Source organism: Euprymna scolopes, chromosome 21 (assembly GCF_053919585.1).
Source record: "Euprymna scolopes isolate OS-2025 chromosome 21, ASM5391958v1, whole genome shotgun sequence".
NCBI classification, from domain to species: Eukaryota; Metazoa; Mollusca; class Cephalopoda; order Sepiida; family Sepiolidae; genus Euprymna; species Euprymna scolopes.
In genome coordinates this window covers 92,501,452-92,523,534 of record NC_136502.1, presented here as the reverse complement: position 1 = coordinate 92,523,534, position 22,083 = coordinate 92,501,452, and the positions used below count along the sequence as shown (strand labels likewise).

Sequence of the window (22,083 nt, the reverse complement as noted above, 5' to 3'; positions counted from 1 at the left end):
TGCTGGGTAATTGTCCTGACCATTGTATCCACAGGGATCTTCTGTCCACAGCACAACGAGATATGAAACCATGAACAGAATTATTTCTGATGGCTTCCGTATTACATCTGTCACCTGCTTTCTATGACATCATGTTACCCTGATCAGGGGGAGCTGAAGTGGCTTCTCGACTTTGCCTATTGGTCTCCCACAGATTAGTGGAGGGAAGGAGGTGTCTAACTTTTCCTTTGACAGTAGTGCTATCATGAAGGAGGTGAGATTGGGGGGTATTTTCGTTTAGCAGAAAATGGTAAGTAATAGAAATTTTATATAAACTATTAATAGCTATAATTTTGCTGGTTAGCACAAAAATTGAAAGCTTTAAAGTTTCAAAGTAAAGTAAGATTATATAGAAATATATACAAAAAAAAAAAGTAAGATTATATAGAAATATATACAAAAAAAAAAGTAAGATTATATAGAAATATATACAAAAAAAGTAAGATTATATAGAAATATATACAAAAAAAGTAAGATTATATAGAAATATATACAAAAAAAGTAAGATTATATAGAAATACTAGCAGGGGTGCCCGGCGTTGCTCGGGTGTTTGGAGGTGTATGCTGTGCAAAAAAAGCAAAAAAACGGTCAATTTTTTAAAACTTTGACCCCTATTATGACCCCTTAAAATTTATTGTTTCGGGCTCAAATCACTTTATTAAGTTAGATCCAGGTTCAAGGAACCTATATCTAAAATTTAAAGTGTCTAGACCAAAAATTGTCGGAGGAGTTTGGTAGAGTTCTTAAAGGTCAAATCATTGAAATTTGACCCCTTAACAGCCAAATTTCTGGCTGACACCCGTCACATCGATTTTCCCAAATCTCAGTACCCGGTATTTCAAATTTCGAGTCTATAGACTAAAAATTGACAGAGTTATTGCGTAGGGAAATGTACACAGACAGACAGACACACAGACAGACAGACACGTTCACTTTTATAGATATATAGATATACAAAAAAGTAAGATTATATAGAAATATATACAAAAAAAGTAAGATTATATAGAAATATATAAAAAAAAGTAAGATTATATAGAAATATATAAAAAAAAGTAAGATTATATAGAAATATATAAAAAAAAGATTATATAGAAATATATAAAAAAAAGATTATATAGAAATATATAAAAAAAAGATTATATAGAAATATATAAAAAAAAGTAAGATTATATAGAAATATATAAAAAAAAGTAAGATTATATAGAAATATATAAAAAAAAGTAAGATTATATAGAAATATATAAAAAAAAGTAAGATTATATAGAAATATATACAAAAAAAAGTAAGATTATATAGAAATATATACAAAAAAAAGATTATATAGAAATATATACAAAAAAAAGATTATATAGAAATATATACAAAAAAAAGATTATATAGAAATATATACAAAAAAAAGATTATATAGAAATATATACAAAAAAAAGATTATATAGAAATATATACAAAAAAAAGATTATATAGAAATATATACAAAAAATAAGTAAGATTATATAGAAATATATACAAAAAAAAAGATTATATAGAAATATATACAAAAAAAAGATTATATAGAAATATATACAAAAAAAAAAAAAAAGACATTTAAATTGATGTCCAAGTATGGAGATGCATTTAGACAGTAACAAGACCTAATCAATTAAATTCGTTAAAAAGGATCGTTCCAAAAGTAATGCAAAGCAAATTATATATATTTTTACAAAGGAGTCACCACTTATCAAGGTTCAGAGGCTACTCAAGGATAAGGGATAATGAGTGTATGGTAGTCAAAGGGACAATATCGTAGTAATCGTTAGTAGTGGAAATTTGGTAAATTGGATTACTTAAGGAGATAGCTCATCAAGAACTTGTTTAGATTGGACTTGAAAGATGACCATATTGTAGTCAGCTGGAAAGCAAGGAAATGGAAGAGAGTTCCACGTGCGTTATAATATTGCTGGTTTACACAAAAATTGAAAGCTTCAAAGTTTAAAAGAAAGTAAAGTAAGAAAGATTATATAGAAATATATACAAATGCAAAAAAAAAAAAGGACATTTAAATTGATGTCCAAGCATGAAGATGTCTTTAGACAGTAACAAGATCTAATCAATTAAATTGGTTGAAAATGGGTATATGGGTATATATATATATATATATATATATATTGCTTTTTAATTAAAAAAAAAATTGTCAAGTGTTGCAATTCATTCTGCTTTGATTCAATTTGAAAATTCATGAACTGATGCATACGAGTAAAAATCTAAAAGTGGTTGATGGCTGACTATAGTTGAGGATGTCTTGAAGACTTCCTTTTCATTAGTGACTAAACCAAGATGCAGAGAAGGGTGCCACTCCTTTTGCAGGCATATTCCACTTACCCTTAATCCTCACTTTATGATGTCAAGTGTTTTACAAGTGAGTATCAAGTACAAAAGTTTAAATCATTATGTTTAATAAACCAGTTTTTTTTTCTGAATTTTTCAGATGAGGATTGATTATTCGTCTTATTTGGATTCATCAGACTACTATTCTTATCTTGAGTGTGATTTACACATTTCGGTTGATATAACCTCCAACCTTCAGGTGTACTCTAACCACTGTGCTACGAGTCTGCAAAGACCCATGGCGCAGTGGTTAGAGTACTTGGAAAAATCAATTGTAAAAGTGATATTCTCCTGAAGGTTTAAGGTTCAATTCTCAGTGTGGGCGACTGAAAAATACAATTGCGAATTTCTTAGGACCTCGATCCAGTCATGGCTGATGGAACAAGAGCATGCTACCCCCGTGACGTAAATAAAGGGTTCCGTTTGAAATTCCATTCAAATTCCTGAGTTCGACAAGATACACCTGAAGAAGGTCGGAGGTTATACGACCAAAACGTTGTGAAAATCACACTAAAGATGAGAACAGTAGTCCGATGAATCTGAATAATACGAATAAACCAGTTCCTGCATATCCTCAGATTATCACTTATATCAAGGATTACAAAACCATTTAGATAGCCTGAGTAGAGATTGAACTGAATCAGTAGCAAACTGTACAGAGCTTCATCTGAATGCTACAAATAACTGAAAATAACAAGTCTCTTCATTTCTATATTATCTTTATTACAAATTAGCTGTACCTAGCTACACGTTACTGTGGCTCAGTTAGTAGCCAAAATGACCCGGTAAATCAAAAAATGTGAAATATGAAACGTTGGGCATATAAAACGAAACATGCGTTCCGGCTATTGAAAGAGAATCGATCATTTAACTGAAATTTGCAATGACGAAATAAATCAATCTAATCGACTTTATTTATTTTTTTTTTGTTGTAAATTTGAAACTACTTTTTTTGAATGAATCATCATCATCATGATTGATTGTGAGATGATGGGTGTCTCCACAGTACAAATGATAAAACAAATTCATCTGTAACACGTACACAATGCCCAGCAAACTAAACACGTCTCTTGCAAACTGAGGTTGATACTCTCAGCAAGTCTCCATTTACTATTTCTAGAGTTGGGTGATTTCATCATGAGAGAGTGAGTACTCTTCTCAAAAGACGTGTGTAACATCCGTCCAAATGACTATTGTTTTGCTGAAAGAGTCCAAGTTTCAGATCCATAGAGTAAGATTGGCTCAATACGTACGCGGAAAACTTAGATTTTGAATTTGTAAGCAAGATTGGATTTCCAGATCTTATCCATTTTGTTATAAGCAGTCCATGCGATGCCCTTTTTAATGTTAAAGTCTTTCTCAGAGTTTCTGATGTGTGATCCTAGATATGTGTATTCTTCAACACATTTGAGTTTGTTATTTGTGAGGGTTTTAATTTCATGATTGTTGCAAATGTAAATTGGCATACACTCAGTCTTGGTAGCATTCAGTTGAAGCTCTATACAGTTTGCTACTGATTCTGTTCAATCTCTACTCAGGCTATCTAAATAGTTTTGTAATTCTTGAAATAAGTGATAATCCGAGGGAGCAAGATCAAGAGAATATGCAGGATGAGGCAAGGTTTCCTAAGCAAATTCTCCGATCAAATCTTTGATTAGTAATACTGTATGAGGAAAAGCATTAGCATATGCTGCCACCACCCAAAGTTTCTATGAGGCACACCCACATCAGCGCTTGCCACCACCCAAAGTTTCTATGAGGCACACCCACATCAGCGCTTGCCACCACCCAAAGTTTCTATGAGGCACACCCACATCAGCGCTTGACACCACCCAAAGTTTCTATGAGGCACACCCACATCAGCGCTTGCCACCACCCAAAGTTTCTATGAGGCACACCCACATCAGCGCTTGCCACCACCCAAAGTTTCTATGAGGCACACCCACATCAGCGCTTGCCACCACCCAAAGTTTCTATGAGGCACACCCACATCAGCGCTTGACACCACCCAAAGTTTCTATGAGGCACACCCACATCAGCGATTGCCACCACCCAAAGTTTCTATGAGGCACACCCACATCAGCGCTTGCCACCACCCAAAGTTTCTATGAGGCACACCCACATCAGCGCTTGCCACCACCCAAAGTTTCTATGAGGCACACCCACATCAGCGCTTACCAATGCACAAAGTTACTACAGGGCACGTCTACAACAGCACATGCCACCACCTAAAAGTGCAACAAGGCAATGCCATTGCCGATACAAGAATAAGAACATTTTCTTACGTTTCATATTGAAAAGCGTCATTCTGGATTCGGTCTTCTTTGCAACTGCCACAACATGGAACGACATCGTCATATCACCATAATCCTCAGCAGCGATTGGAACAAGACCAAATCGTCTGAAATTATTGAAAGTTAAAAAGCATGAGAATGACAAGTAGGAGAAAAAAAACAAAAAACAAAAAAAAAACAGACTAATTCTTTAAAAAGAATTGTGCAGTTGATAGGAGATACAGATGACCAAATGTTTTTAAAGTGAAACCTCTTTTGCTTTTTGTCAATAGTTAATCTTTAATGTATGTGTATTTTGTGTTCTTATTACTGCCAAGCTCAAATAACTTGTTCATAACTAAAACAAGATTTTTCTTAGTTTGGTTTGTAAAAAAGAAAAAAGAAAAAAAAAAAAAAAATGTCACTGTAAGACACTTCTAATTATTAGTGATACTATGAAATTGCAGTAAAGTGTTAAAAGTGAAATATATTTCATTATCATTTGTTATTGGCAAGCATGAAAATCCAACGTTGTTGGGAATTTGATGAGGAACAGTATGTCATTTTCCACTACCACTATTTTCATAGTAAGTGCTTGACTAAACTCCGATCTATGGGCTCCCCTTGCTAAACTTTCACAAAAAAACAAAAACAAAAGAAAACACCCTACTAGCTACAACCTGTATATGTATATATATATATATATATATATATATATGATTTCCCCTACTCTGTGCCTAAATCTAAAACACAGATACCATGAACAAAGCTTCTTTCCCAGAACTGCCCGCCTTTGGAACACTGTTCCACTGGTCTGCTTCCCGTTTGAATACAACATGGTAGCTTTCAAATCCAATGTAAACAAGTTCTTGTTGAGCCATACCCATAAATAATCAAATGCTACCCTATGTACACCATTAAAGATTATTACAATATCAACTTACATTCATTAACCCTTATTCTTAAGTGGCCTTTAGCCTTTGATTCAAAAATAAAATAAAAATAAAAAACCTTTTTTCACATTAACATGTTTATATATACTTAATCTTTTATAGATTCTCTAACCTTTCTTTTTATAGAAAACATACACATATATGACACTAGTGGAGGGCATGTGGCATTGCACAGTCATAAAATACATTATATATACATATATACACACACACACACACACACACATTAGGTGCGGACAAAAATAGGGGGACGTAGTTTTGAAAGCCGATTTATCATAATTTTTTTCCAATTACTTTTTGATTGTATTTGAAAGATTAGAGATTAAAATCAATTTTCTAAAGGAAAAAAATATTTGTACACGTGAAAAAGAAAGTTATGAAAAATGTTTTCACGACGAGCTAACCAATTCAGCTAAATTTTGAAGTTAAACAAATTCATTGTAAAAATCCTTTAAAAGATTCTATAGCAAGCCCCACTCTCCCCAATGGTTTACTTCTGCTTGTGCAACTGCCATTGCTCAAAAGGCAGCATGCGTTCTGCAGATTCAACCAACATAAGTCCAGTTCAAACAAACAGAAGTATATAGAAGCTAGAAATAATTGTAAGAGAGTAATAGCGCAGATTACACTGAAACCACCATAAAACGCACTGAAGCACAGAAATTAGGAACCTGTGATTTTTGGAAAATCTACAACAGCGTAGTAAATAATGGGCAGTCAATGATTCCCCAACTATTAAACAATCATGAGATTGCTTGCACGGCAACCGACAAGGCTAATCTGCTTGCCAGTCGGATTGTCTCAAACTCCACACTGGACCTGGCTCACCACTTTCTCCCTGACTTTCCTTTGCAGACAGATGCCACACTAGATGATTTGAAAATCACCTCTTCTCAGGTACATGGTATCATAAAAAACTTCGACACCTCAAAAGCATGTGGACCAGATCTCATCCCAGATGTGCCATTAAAATAATGCTCTGCCGGTGTTGCTCCAGTTCTCTTCAAACTTTACAATAAATGCCTTAACGAATCTTGCTTTCCCGACTGCTGAAAAACCGCTTCTGTGGTACCAGTTTTCAAGAATTCTGGTGAAAGAACTGACCCACTAAATTATTGCCCCATTAGTCTCCTCCCGCTTTTCGCCAAAATATTTGAGTCCTTAGTTAATCAAGCCCTAGTCCAGCACCTAACAGCTGCTAAACTGACTGACAAACAATATGGATTCAGGCAAGCCTGTTCAACAGCAGATATCTTAACTGTAGTCTATGGACTAAACAGGGGAGGGTAGAGCAGTAGCCCTTGATATATCTAAGGCTTTTGACAGGGTATGGCACGATGGTTTTCTAAGGAAAATTAGATCATATGGTATCACTGGAAGAATACATAATGTAATTAAATCCTTCTTAAGTAAGAGAATAATCCAAGTTGTTATCGACGATCATACATCTAAACAATATGATATAAATGCGAGAGTACTTCAGGGGTCTATCCTTGGACCTTTATTATTCTTGATATTCATAAATTACCTCCCTGATAAAATTGTTTGGGACATGGGTATATTTGCCGATGACACTATAACAGATATGAGGGGAAAACAAATGAACACATATCTAAGGAAATGGCAGAAACACTAGAGGATGACCTCCAATCTGTAGTGGAATGGGAACAAAAATGGATGGTCACATTCAATGCTGCCAAGACTAAACTTGTTTCCTTCAATAACTACTAGAAACCTTCTCTACCACCAATAGCAATTGCTTGAAAGTCCTTCTTTTAAACTCCTCAGCCTAACGTTTACAGGGAATATCAACTGGAATAGATACATTGAGAGCATTGCCAAGGCTGCTGCAAAGAAGGTGGGCTCTCTCTATCATGCTAGAAAATTACTTACACCTGAAAGTATTCTGTACCTCTATAAGGCCACCATTCGCCCATGTATGGAGTACTGTTGTCACATTTGGGCTGGTGCATCTGCTGCTTGTCTCTCACTCCTGGACAGGGTTCAAAAGAGAGCTGCCAACATGATAGGTCCTGAAATGTCATCTAAGCTTCAGCCTCTGTTCCATTGACGAGATGTTGCACCCCTCTGCCTGTTCTACAAGTATTTTAATGGAGAATGCTCTGATGAACTGCAAACACTTGTACCTCCTCGACATGACTACCCCCGACAAACAACTAAGTCCCACCCATTTACAGTAGAGATCCCTAGGTGCAAGAAAGCCTTTTACTCCAATAGTTTCTTCCCCAGAACTGCAAGTCTTTGGAACCCCCTTCTGGGATTCTGCTTTCCCAACTGTACTGATATGCAGAAGTTCAAGTGTAATGTGAACAGACATCTTTCTACTCATCTCCCTTCATAATGCCCCGCAAATTATGTCCCCCGATAGTAGCTCCCTACTTCAAAGTGGCACCGTGCCTTGTTTGGGGTGAAAATTGAATTAAAAAAAAAAAAAGAAAAAAAAAAAAAAAAAGAGAAATTAGTTTTCTGGGTCTATTTTAAAGATAATTAGTAAAGTCCTAAGATATTGAATTAAAAAAAAAAATTAAAAAAAACAAAAAACTTAATTAGACCTCAAAAAGCAAGTAATTTACCGCTCGCCAAAAACGCAATAAACTAAAAAAAATGTAAACACGATTATAAGGGGGCCAAAATTTTAGCCAATCGAAATGCGGTTTCAAAATGAATTCATGATAATAAAAAAGAGGTGGGGTGTCAGATTTCTTTTTTTTTATCCCACAGACGTGTCTCCATACATTTCTATTCTGAACGTATGTATCAATTTTTATCATTTTTTAATTTAATTATTTTTTATGCTCCTGTTTTTAAATTAATTTTATTTTTCAATTATTGTTTGAGATTATATAAAAATATTGTTACGCCGAAAGTTTCACATTCTTACGAGCAAGGAAATTATTAAAATCTTGCATATAAAAATTATGCGAAACCTGTAATTTAAAAAAAAAAAAAAAGTAGAAATATTTTTGCTATTATAATTTTTTTTTTGTTTGAAAATATTAAATAAACAATGCTTAATTCAATGGTAATATCGGTAGTTCGAGAAATTCATTTTTCTTTGAGTTATATCAGATTCATTAATACGGATTTAAGGGCTTTTTTCGTAATGTTCCTGTAAAAATTATTTTTTTTTATTGTTACAAATTACGATGCTTTATTTATACATAAAAAAAAAGCAAAAATAAATTGTTGCGTTTTTTATTTACTATTGAAAATTATAAGGTATTTTTTGTTTAAAAATGATACATTTCCACTCAGAGTTCAATAAAAATAATTAGTTCATTATATTCTGCGATCATTATTTGATAAATACTGAAAATTTCATTAAAATTGGTTGATTTCCTGATTTTTGGTGAATTTTTAAGTAAAGGGAGGGGGTCAAAATGTTTATACATTTTGAAGACACAGTTTAGTAAATGTCATATTGCTATTTTCATTGTATTTATTTTTAATGTTTTTATTCTAATTTATGGGATTAAAATATTTTAAAAATATTTTTATATTTATTAAAATATTTTAGCTCCTTGAAAAATAGTTAACCTCCATCCTCCTCTCCAAAAAATATGGCTTTCAAATCAAACTGCTTCGACCATTTCCAGAGTAAAATAAACATATGTAGATGTTTGTACAACTAACTTACAAAGAATCTTATTTAAGTTCCAAAACAAAAATTGTAAAAATAAAGTGTTTCATGATCAAACAATATTTTTCAGGAATTAATTCCTATTTCAGCCATGTAAATTCTTTCCAGTTGAGATTGTACCGAATTTATAGTAGTGATTTAAAAACAAACAAATTAATGCAGCCTCAATTCCGAAACTCGATTGGCATCCAGTGTTGTCCGATTGTAAAATATGCTTAAATATGATCTTTTAGTTCATCTAGATATTGATTATAGAGTCCAATCTCTATCCATTACTTCATGATATTAAACCCAATGTATAGCCATGATTAAAAAAAAAAAGGAAAAACAAAAACGATACCAAAACTATGGCAGTGAAACCTATTACATTACCATTAGGTCATCATAAGTCAGATATGAAGTAATTAAAAATGAACTAAGACGATTGTACAAAATATGTAACGATTTGCACAGAACAGTTTTAGTTGAATCATGCTTTTTTTTTTTAATTTATTTATTTATTTTTTTTTTTTACATAGGCATAACCACTTCTCAAGGACAGAGACCACTCGAGGATAAGGGTTAAGAGTGTACAGTAGTCAATTGGACAATATAGTAATGGAAATATTATATATATATATATATATATATATATATATATATATGCAATTTTTAATAAACAAAATACCTTCGGAACCATGTTTAAAATGCAAATATTTTATTGAAAGTTTAAAATTTTTTTTAAACTTGGCATTTTTTTTTTTTATATTAAGTTTGGGTAGTAAAATATCACTCATCAGATAAAGTGTTGGAAAAAAAAAAAAGAAGAAAAGAAAAGTTTATTTACTAGATGTACCCAGTGTTGCTTGGTATTAAACTTAATGTTAAATTCTTAAAAAAAAAAAAATAAAATAAAAAACGGAAAGAAACTGAGACATGTGCATGCGAGTTTTGTTTTTTCTAAACAGTTCACTTCTTGCAAGTAAATAAAAAAAATACTAGAGCCAAGATCGAAACCAAAACCTAAAGAGAGCAAGTCAAGTACGATAACCATTGGGCCAGCTTGCCACAATCTTTAAAAAGTGTTTTAAAACCTATTTATTCTTAACATCAGGAAACTGTCATGTGAATGATTCACACATGCGCTGTTGTGAAGCAGTTGACAAACATAAAAAATCTGGTGATCCCACCCCAAGTACCATTTTTCAATTTTGACTCTTTAGCAGCCATTTTTTCTGGATGAAAACGGATTAAAAAGCTTTCTACAGGTTTGAATATCCGGCATATCAAATTTCAAGTTTGTAAATAAAAAATTTGTTGAGTATATAGGTTGAGAGTTGTCCTCACACATTCTCACTTTTATAGATATATAGATTTTTCTTCCACAGTCTACTTGTCCTGTATGGAGGTCCACTTATGGTATATAAAAAAAAAAAAAAAAAAAAAAAGAAAAAACTTATAATTTTTTTCTTTTGTAAACAAACTTTTTCTGATAATGGATATTTTATTATCCAAAATTAATAAAAATATATAGTTAAAAAAATCAAATGATTTCTAATAAAATATCTAAAACAGTTTCAAAGAGGTTTTTGTTGATTATTTAAAATTTCTTAAAGATGCTTCCAAGAACTTTTACCAAATTTTAGTGTATATATATATATATATATATATACTTAATATGTACTTAAACCAAATTTAGATTTATAATTTTACTCTATTTTATTTCTATATCTAACCCATATTAATTTTCTTATCAAGTTAAATCCATACCTTTATTTTTAATTTTTTCCAGATACATCTGCCTTACTTTTAATGCTAGGTTTATTTATGGTGTCTTTTACATATAATAAAAACCCTTCCCAATATTTGCTGATGAGGAAACTTTGTTAAAAACACTATATGTAAAAATTATTGTCCGTAACTTGATGTCTACCACAATAAAAACACTGTTTTCTGAAACGATCGTACAAATTATTTATTTTGTTGTTGTTCCTTCTTAGGAAACTGATTTTTAATTTAATTATAATTTGATTTTTAAATTATCAATCACATTACTAAATATTATATATATATATATATATATATATATATATAAATGGCAGTGTTAAAGGAAGAGAATAAAATCAGTTCTTGAAGCAGAGACTTATTGGGAAAATACAAAGCTCAACGAATGGTTTTGGAGTTTATATAAGCTTCAAAATACCATGGTATAAAGTGTTCCTTTTTACCTAAAAACCCAAATTGATGTATACCCTCACTAAATAAATGAATATATCTATCTACACACATATATATATATATAAAATTATAAAACTCAAATGACCTTGTAATGGGTGTTGTAACATCCGGTTTACAATTACCAGTTGCGCATGCATACATAAACAAATAATCAACACGACAATAAAACCTATTGTTTTACTGTGTACATTTTCAGCATCCCAATTGTTTTTTTTCCACGTTTAAATTACTCAAATAAACAATTGTTAATACTTTCTGCATTTTTTTACATCGTTTATTTCCGTATTACGTTTAAGTTAGTTTTACGCAATTTTCTTACAAATAAATTTACTTTAACAATCATATGAGCATTTTATAACGGTGATTTATCCACCGCCTTCATTTTTTTCAAATTTTTTTTATTCTCCATTTTTTAATACACCCTTTCTTAAAAAACATTAATTCATTTTCTTCTACTACCAACATAAATAACCCCGAAAATGTTTTTTTTTAATTTGCGTTACAAAAAAATAATCAACGTGACAATAAAATGCATTGTTTTACTGTGTACATTTTCAGCGTCCCAATTGTTTTTTCTTTGCGTTTAAATTAAAAGACATATCGAAATTTGAATTTAACTTTAAGTATTATGGTATCTGTTCAGTGCACAGTTACCTTTAAGTATGGCAAACCACTTATAATTCAATGGCTGTAAGTTTTTTTTTCAAAAATAAACAATTATAAACAGAATGACTCATAGAAATCTATCTATATTCTTTTTTCATTTTAATATACTTTCATAGAAAGTATATTAAAATGAATAATATACACAAAAAACTATTTTCTTTACGTCACAAGTGTCACGCTCATACATTAATTCCATAGCTAATATAACATACTGACCCAATGGGTCATGGGTAGTCTAATATATAATATATATATATATATATATATATACTTTGAAATGTCTTTTTAAATTAATAATTTTACTTTTATGATCTACGGTTTCTTTAAAATGTCCTTACGTGCCAGCTGTGTAGACGTCACCAGCATCCAAATTTACAAGGTCCGCATCCCCAGAGTTGATAAGTTTCATGCAACTGATAGCATTTTCAGCCAAGATGCAATCAAGATCAGGTTTGATGTTTTTGGCTCTCAGCGCCATCAGCATGTCTTCACACTTTGTTTTTTCCGCTAGAGAGATCACACACCAACGGGCAATTTTTAGAGGACATCGGTTTAAATTTTCCAACTTCTTGTGAAACTCGGTCCCTAAAAAAAAAAAAAAAAAAAAACAGACAAAAAGCATTAATAAAAATAAAATGCTTGCTTTTACAAAAAGAAAGCACACTGACATCTACACAAGTTATATTTTATTTATTTACTATTAGAAGAAGACCTGACGTTGCTCGGGATTGAATGAGGAACACTACTATATCCTTTTTTTGGGCCTTATTGAGAATTCAACTTTAAATTAAAAAAAAAAAAAAAGTACTACAGATAAATTATGATGTATGTACTTGTCACAGAATGAAGATGTCATATTGCAAAAAGTACTTTGTTTTTTTAACTAAGAAAATCAAATTTTATTACAAAGTGAGGCACTATTTTCTGATCTGCTATTGTTAAAGGGAGACAATTCAAGTACATGAGTCCAGCTATTTTTTTTATAAAAAAAAAAAGTGGGGGTGCCTGGCACTGCCCGAGTTTTTGGAGGTGTGTGTTGAGTAGGAAAAAAAAAAAAAAAAAGAAAAAAAAAGATAGTGAATTAAATGAGTTAGTAATTAACTTTTGCCCGGGTGAAGGATATTGGCTTAAAGACGAAATAAAAAAATTAAAAAGATAGAGAGGCGGGATCCAACTCGACAAAGTAGGGTAATTAGTCTTCCTCGCTAACCATTACACCATAGCGGATAGTGAAATCAATGAGTTGGTAATTAACTTAAGAATCAAAGGAGTCGCCACACACGCACAGAAATGAATGCTGCTTTAAAATCTGGCCAGAGGCCAGTTAAGCTTCCTGCCATTTTATTTGTTTCCCCATGAAAGCAAATTAGACACAAGGTCTTTTTAATGTTGGGGAAAACCAGCTCCCGCCAAAAAGGGGCCACTCTAGCAGTATCCAAATAAATAGTAATTGTCTTAGTATGAAGGGTTTCCCCTACATTGACGAAAGACCAATTATAGAACAGATACTACTCGGAAGGCCAGGAGTTGGCATTCATCTGATTAGTTTTGCTTTATTTTTATGAAAAAGACAAATAAACACTCAAAAAGGAATTTTTTAAAACTCAAGCAAAAAAAAAAAGAAAAAAAAAAGATGTCTGTTTGCGAATCAGATATTACGATCTAGGAAGTATAAGAAAACTTCTCCCGGAATCTAACCGACATGAGAACCCCCCCCCCCCCAGCCAAAAAGTCTTTTGGACATACACAAATGCTTTTTATATATTAGATATATTTGTTTTTTTTTTATATATATTTACAAAAGTTTAATAAAACTATTTAAAATCAAACTTTTCATTGGCTGGCATTTTATTATTTTAAAAAAGGAAAAAAACCACGATTCCAATCCACTGTGTTCCATTTTGGGAGGAAATAAGCTCCTTAAAATGAGTCATCCTGGATTGATATTTTTTTTTCAAAATCTAGCTTTACATTAAAATGTAGGGAAAATCCTGTTTGCAATAAAATGTTTTGTAATTATTAAAAACTTTATTTAAACAAACAAAAAAATTTTTTTCATTTCTTCTCGTTCTGGACGTGTTGTTGTCTCACACATTGGCGACTGTTGAAGGGCTGCACTGGCCCAAAAGCATAAAAATAAAATTATTCAAAAGAAAACACAGATTCTGACATTTTCTGTAAATATTCATTGTACTCTATCATAGGAAACTAACACCCTAACCTCTTAAAAGCTTTTCTGATCTCATCGAAGCTAAGATTTGGCTTCAGTGTCCAACTAGCAACTATCCTTAACTCATAACTGTCAACTGCTGCATTCAGAACAATCCCACACTGTCATAAATTTCACGGCCACACCTAAAACATGCACACACTAACTCAAAGTATACCTACCTTTTATGTCTGACATTTTGTTTGACACACCCTGAGTAACAATATCATTCATCTTTACTTGTCTACCCCAGCGAACAACTTCCTCTCCGTTGTTTTGCTGATAAACCCTATTTCCTACACATTTTTTCCACTAATAAACTTCTTTTTTGTATTATTCTTTTATCATACTGTTCTTTTTTTCCCCTACTTCCCAACATTTTGGTGAAGGGGAATGCCAATAGTATCACAAAATATGTGTAAAAATGGAGAAAGTGTCAGGACAGATAGACTCCTCGTTGAAGAAATATGGTAAACTAACTGACCTTTAAAGATTCTATAAAAAAAAAAAAAAAGAAAAAAAAAAAATTCCTTACCAATCCAAGAGAAATCTGTATTTTTTCTCCCAATATCTTCAAGTCCAATGGTACCATCGGAAAAGAGGAGATTCTTGCGGTCATCGTTTGCGATGTTGGAATCGTAGAGAAAGAATTGACTCCTGTATCTCCCATTGGCGCCAAAAAGTTCATCGATTAAAACGAGAAAATCTTTGAAAGGCTGAACTTCCTTGAGAGATTTGCTTCCAGAAACCATGACGATGTGGGACGGAATTTTTCCCCAGTTGCACTGCTTATATTGGTTTAGTGGCATATGAGAACCATAAGGACAAAGAAGTTTGAAGTTCTGATAAAAGAGAAATGAAGAAAATACCATTTACGATGGAAGAGTTTGCTTGAAATGAAAGATTTGGTTGCTTTACAGCATATCAACTCTTTTTGGTTTATTTAATGCCGAATCCAGTAATTTATTTTGTTACCATCCTTGCTATTCACTCAACCGCACGAGCTTTCAAAGAGGAACTCATTCACCCTGGTATCTTGAGCTACAGGTAAAGAGGTATCAAGGGAAGTTTTTATGTTTCAAGTTCTTTATATCTTCAAATATCTATTCATGGTGTTTGGCTTGGATTCTTTTTTTTTTTTTTAAGAAAGAAATTGCTGGCTTTGGCATTAAAATTTTGCCATGAGGAAAAAAACGCACTCCAATAATATTCATATTTGGTGCATTTTAGGTCAGGAAGCTAGTATCTTCAGACAGTAACATCAGTTAAAAATGGAAGATTTATGGACAAAGAGGAAAGACTGAAGCATTTGTACTGATTTGGGATCTGTCTGAAGCGGAATCTATATTATTATTAGTATCTTTTACTGCTCAATTCAATTTACTATATTGTGACCCGATGGGGACTGAGCGATGCCGAGAGACCTTGCTAATTGATTAAGGAACAGCTTGTTGCCTAGGTGGTCTCATTGACACGAATTCAGAGGAATTTGCACGGCTGAATTCTAATGATGATGGTTTGATGTTGTTTTAAACAGAATACATCTGTTTCTTGTTGGATAATCAAAATGATCTCCCCTCCCCCTTGCTAGGAATACCACAGTGCATGTCAACGCTAGAAGAAGTCAAAGATAATTCCGAAAATTAACAGACGAACTTGTGTTGATAGACCGCCGGTAGAGATGTTGTCCAGTGACTAAAGGAGAGACCACCCGAAGGCCCGCGTGGCAGGTCTATTGAGGCTAATTAGGCGTGACATCTCGTATTCCTGGCAGGGGGACGTTTATTTCCTCGCTGATGGGGCGGAGGAGGTGGGGGAGAGAAGATGAGAGGAAAATCTTTTCTTTTGCTTAGATAAATGTAAGGGTCGCTTTTATTATTTTCTTTTCTTTCTCTTCGGCAACCAAGCAAGCCCTTACTGCAGCCCCCTCCACGAACAAAGGTGCGGCCGCTGATTGGTTGACCGCCCACTTTTGGGCATATTTGGAGAGGTGAGGGGGGGGGTTACAGCTAGCAATATTGATAAAACGAGGTGAGGAAAGAGAGAGAGATTCTTTTTGCGACGCACTTGGATGATACGTTCCGATACGCGTGTGTCGGCTGATCCTTCCCCGTAGGCTGACGGTAGAAAAAGAACAAAGTACTTGGTTACAGAAAGAAAACTGCCAGCCCTCTAAGTTGCATGACTAGGCCAGTGTGTAATTATTATTTGTAAAGTCGAAGACAATAATCAATTCTATGTTAAGAAAAACCAATTAAGCTTTGACTTTTTTTCTTTAATTGAAAACATCGTTGTGAATGCAATATATTCCTCAGATAGCCCAGATGACATTTGGAAGCCAATTCGAAAGCGGAACCGGAGAGCTGTGGGGGGTTACAATACTATTCTAGATGTATCATTTTGCAATGCCAGCCTCCTAGGCATTACACCCTTTTTCCTTTTCAAGAGAAGCTTAGTATACTATCTGTTCTGTGATTACTAGGGCTAGGACAACAGCTTATATGCTTTTATGTAGAGTGATGTGGTTCTCGGTTGATTAACTGTGTCGGATATATACTCGAGAGTCAAAACAATGAAAAGAATATGCTGTTGTCATAGCCCAAATGATTGCACACTACCATCCTTCCAGGAGTTTCCTTCTCCCCTTTTTTTGGGGATATAATGTCATGAACAGGAAGTTCAAAGTGGCATATAACAAAGATGGCAAAATTCTCCTTGGTTGGTGCAATGATCAAGATCAGACGTTTTTTTTTTTTTTAAGCCCAAGCAGATTTGGAGATTAATTGGATTAATGTTTGTGAAAGGGTTTTGTTCTTTGAGTATTTCATGTTCAAAAATATTTAAATTTGAACCAGTTGGCTTTGTGTATTTGCCACTGAGGATTTTATCAGTTTATTCAAGCTAGGGATGAGGCAACTTATCTGATGCCAAACATACACCTGCCATACAGATAGATACAGAGATAAACAGACCAAAATCCTAAACATATGCAAAATAAAAAAACAAAATGAATAAGCAAAATTACCAAAACAAATAATATAAACACTTCCATACACCACAGAATAGGAAGTATTATTCATGTTGGTTGTAAAATGTGAAAATCAAAATTATTATTTATGATTTAATACAGCTTATAACAAAAAAAACAAAAAACACACTTACATTCATGGAATTGGTGTCATTCCTCAACATGAGTTCAACAGTATTGTCTCTGACAAATGCTATTTGTCCAACTCCTCTTTCAAGGCATCGAAATGCTCCACTATATCCTGAGTATGGATCACCTGTTGTGCAGTGTTCATCCCCATAACCAGTACAGAGATCGCATGCTTTATTTGGATTGTTTCCTGAAAATAAAAGGGGGTGAAAAGTAAAAAAGAAGGGGGAATAAAAATGGAGGAGGAAAATAAAAATGGGGGAGGAGGGGGAGATGAAAAAAAAAAAAAAAAAAATCAAAATGGGGGGGGAATGAGAAAAATCAAAAGGGGGGGGGGATGAGAAAAATAAAAACGGGGAAGGGAAAGGGGATAAAGACATAAATTTATTTATTAAACATCTTTGAGGCTCATGTGTTATTTAGACCAATAAATCCATTGATATACACTCAGTTTAACATCTGCATAAGTTCAATACTAGCTGGCCCATTTGGCATAATGGTAAGAATGTTTGCTAATGGACCAGGAAACCAGAGTTCAATCCTCAGTAAAGTCATACTAAAGACTTAAAAAAAAAAAATTTAGTACTCGATACATCCTTACTCAACATAAGGGAAAGAAAGTGGAGCAATCTTGGGAATAGAGTGATGCCATCCCCTATACTTCAGTGTAACAGCTAATGAAAAGGGAGCCTTTAGGTCGCCCTCAAATTTTTTTTTAATGTTCCACAGCATTTAGAAATTGACTTCCAAACCTATATATCCTATACCAGACCAGATCTTTCTCAGTAATACATCCTTATTACTTCCGCCCATATTTTTCGTCACATTCACCTGACAAATGATTTTTGCATTTTATATAAATACTAGCATAGGTACCCAGTGTTGCCCGGGTGGAAAGAGAAGTGGTATACTAAGGATATTGAACAACCCCCAGAAGAAAAAAAAACTTTTTATATCATCTATAAATTGTAATATCTCAGAGTTACCCACGGAGCTCGCCTGTCTATTTAATTTTATTTACTTTCAAACGTTAATTATTCGACATTTCCCGCATCGACACGCATTACATTCGGTTTTCGGTATAAAAAAAAGCGAAACTCGACTAATCACAGGCTGAAAGCCACTTGCCCGCGCGCCCTCCGGGGCCCGGGTGACATGATCAAAGTGTAGTATCTGTTCCGGCAGATACTGCAAGCTATGACTAGCAAAGACCAGATGTGGGGGCAACCCCACATGCTTGACCTTTAACCAGCTCCCATTTCCCTCCTCTCGGGAGCTGGTCCCCTTTTTCCCTTCCCCCTCCCTTGACTCCTCACAATAAAAATTGGCCTTGTGCCTAATTTGCTCGGTGGGGGAGCAAATAAATATCCACAGGCCGAAAGCCAGTTGTCTCAAGAGAGCTAAATAACATTTGTTCAATGTCGACTTCGTCATATCAGACTAGCTTTCATTTCGCTCCTCCTAATAAACGGAGTGGATTTTCAAAAACAAACAAACCGATTTATTCACCTCATTCAAAACTGTCCCGCAGAAAATAACTGCTGAATACCTATCGCCGTCACGTCAATCAAAAACGAGCACCTGTTTTTTTTTTTTTTAAACACTTTACTATTTTCCAACTGCGCATCGTGAAGGCTTCGTTTTTTTTTTTTTCACATTTTCGGGTTTTTTCACATACCCCGAAAAATACCCGGGCAACGCCGGGTACCCCTTGCTAGTAATAAATAAATGCAGTAGGTAGGCAGGTTTGGACCTGCAATGCGAAAGAGGAAAAGGATGTGGAAAAAAGCTAATGTACTAGCTGTCATGGCCATGATGACTTATGACATCACAACGGCTTGAAATAACGTTTTCTTTTAACGTACATAGATATTACTAGGCATATGACTTTCCAAAACGTTGACGCAAAAAAGTTACCCCTTCTTGCAAGAAACGACCCAGTTGACCAGCACAGAATTAATCTTTTTGGTCAATATTTAGATACTTTTTATCCGACAGACTGATCTTTCTAAGAATACTAATTTTGTCATAGTCCGGTGCGTCTGCCAAAAGTTTTTGGCAGACATAGATCCCCCCCCCACACACACTTTCCCTTTTAAACCGCCGTAAAAAACAAAACAAAAAAGGAACAAATAAATGAATTGTTCCAATGAAAATAGTAAGTACCTTAACCCATGCGAGCACAAAAAAAAAAAAAAAAAAAAAAAAAAAAAAGTATATTAGCCACAGAAGCCATGCTAAAACCTGTAACGTGAAAGAGGAAAAGGTGAAAAAAGCTAATGTGCTAGCTGTCTTGACCACGGCGACGTTTTTTTAACGTACATTGGAGATCGCTAGGCGTATGATGACTTGCAAAAATGTTGACACAAAAACTGATCCCTTCATGCAAAAAACAGCCCAGTTGACAGGCACAGAATTAATCTTTTTGGCTAATTTTTAGATATTTGTCATCCGAGTGATTGATCTTTCTAACGATATCAATTTTTTCAGTCTGATGCGCCTGTCAAAAGTTTTTGGCCGATATACGAAAATTTGGTATAATTAGATTATTTAAGAGAATGGTTCAACAAGAACTTGTTTACGTTGGACTTGAAGGCAACAATATCGTAATCAGCAAGAAAAGCAGAACAGTTTTTTTTTTTCTTTTTTACATGGGGGGGTCACCACTTATCAAGGCCCGAAGGCCACTCAGGGAAAAGGGTTATTGCGTGTACAGTAATCAATGAGATAGTATTGGAGTAATCATTAGTATTAGGGGTTTTGATAGAGTGTCTTATTTAAGGAGGCGGTTTGTCAGGAGTTTGTTTATGTTGGACTTGAAGATGTCCAAGTTGTAGTCAGGTGGGAAACAGGCAAGCGGCAGAGAGTTCCACTGCCACAGGATGTCAGTTATCAGAAAGAAGCTTTGTTCATGGAATCCACATTTAGGTACCAATAGAGAGTGGGGAGAAATTAATGATAGTGGTTTGGGTTAGATGAGTGATTTTGTCAAAGATTGGCAAGAGGGGGCCATACATTGGACCTCAGTTGAGCACTTGCCAATAATAATGATAGAGCAGAGACAAACTCACAATGTCTCTTCTGTTAAAAAATGGTTGGAGAGAAGAGAAAAGAGCATTACCTACTAGATTATAAAGTCGGTTTTTAAACTGTCAAAGCAGGATAGGGTGCTCCGAGTGTTATGTTATTTTTATTGTTATTATTTTTATTATCTATATATTAATAGGATAGCATGTGTATTATTTATTTTGTGTCATACTTATATCAATTTTTCTTCTGAGTGACTGTCGTTTGTTATGACCTATCATTTCTTGTAATAAATAATTTTTCCAAGAATTCTTCATAAGTTTTGGTTTCAGTTTCGATTATAGCGGATAGCATTTAAGTCATTTTTTTTATAAATAATTTTACCAAAAATTTTTCATAAGTTTTGGTTATGGTTTTGATTATAACTGATGGTGCTCAGGTCATCTATTTTTTTTTTTTAATTAATAATTTTACCAAGAACTCTTAAGTTTTGGTTTCAATTATAGCTGAAGAAACTCAAGTTATATATATATATATATATATATATGATTGCAAAGTCTTGTGAGATGAGTGCCATTCCCTCAGACACTTAAAGTCCATGAGCCCAAAAATGACTTCCATCGTCACAGGACCATTTTAATAGACAAATGCCTGAGGGAGTATCTATACAGAGATGATGTTAAGCACACACACACACACACACACACACACACACACACACACACACACACACACACACACACACACACACACACACACACCTTGAAACACCCGGGCAACGCTGGGTACCTCCCGCTAGTCTATAATATAAATCTCACCTGTCTGTTTAAATGTATGTGTGTTTGTATGTCTGCCTACTACTTTTGACAGAGGCAACAGCTTTTCACGAGATCAGTATCGTTTTGAAGCTTGACCCTTTGGATGACAAATAAAAAAATTGGCTAAAAACATTAATTCTTTCACCTTCAACTGGGCACTTTTCTACAAGGAGGGGTTGCATTTTTTACTGATATTTTCAAAAGTTATCCCCTCTTTTCGATTGACTAGCCTTAATTTAAACCTCTGCCATTTCTGGTTTGGCAATGGATGCAATAGCAAAGACGTCACGTTTTTTTTTCATGGTCTTTTCCTCCTTCGCGGTACGGATTTGAGCCTGCCTGCTTACTACCACTGTTTTTTTTTTGGCTCAACACACACACACACACACACACACACACACACACACACACACACACACACACACACACACACACACACACAAGTTCATCTATAAAAGTAAATAAATTATTTTACATTTATGGTGTGTACAAATGTAAATTAAATTATGACACTGAAAAAAAAGAAAAAAAAGTGTAATGCTTTAAATGCTTCCAGCAACATTAAAAACTACATATAGTGGTTGAATCAACATAGACGTGAGAGAAATACATAATTAAGAAAGAAATGGATGACTTGTTAAAACAGACATTTTTTTTCTCAACAATCTCAATCCCAGAACTAAAGTATATTTTAGGAT

The 22,083-nt window shown here is 33.8% G+C and overlaps 1 protein-coding gene across 1 annotated transcript in view; it reads right to left on the bottom strand.

The window, feature by feature from the left end:
* Positions 1-22,083, bottom strand: part of LOC145242576 (transferrin 2-like) — a 57,943-nt gene that overhangs the window by 13,739 nt on the left and 22,121 nt on the right. Inside the window, exons 6-9 of the mRNA XM_080105667.1 lie at positions 17,546-17,730; positions 14,919-15,225; positions 12,513-12,759; positions 4,690-4,805 (exon numbers count right to left, since the gene is read on the bottom strand). Of these exons, the coding sequence (XP_079961793.1) occupies positions 4,690-4,805; positions 12,513-12,759; positions 14,919-15,225; positions 17,546-17,730 (855 nt within the window). The remainder of the gene's footprint in view (positions 1-4,689; positions 4,806-12,512; positions 12,760-14,918; positions 15,226-17,545; positions 17,731-22,083) is intronic.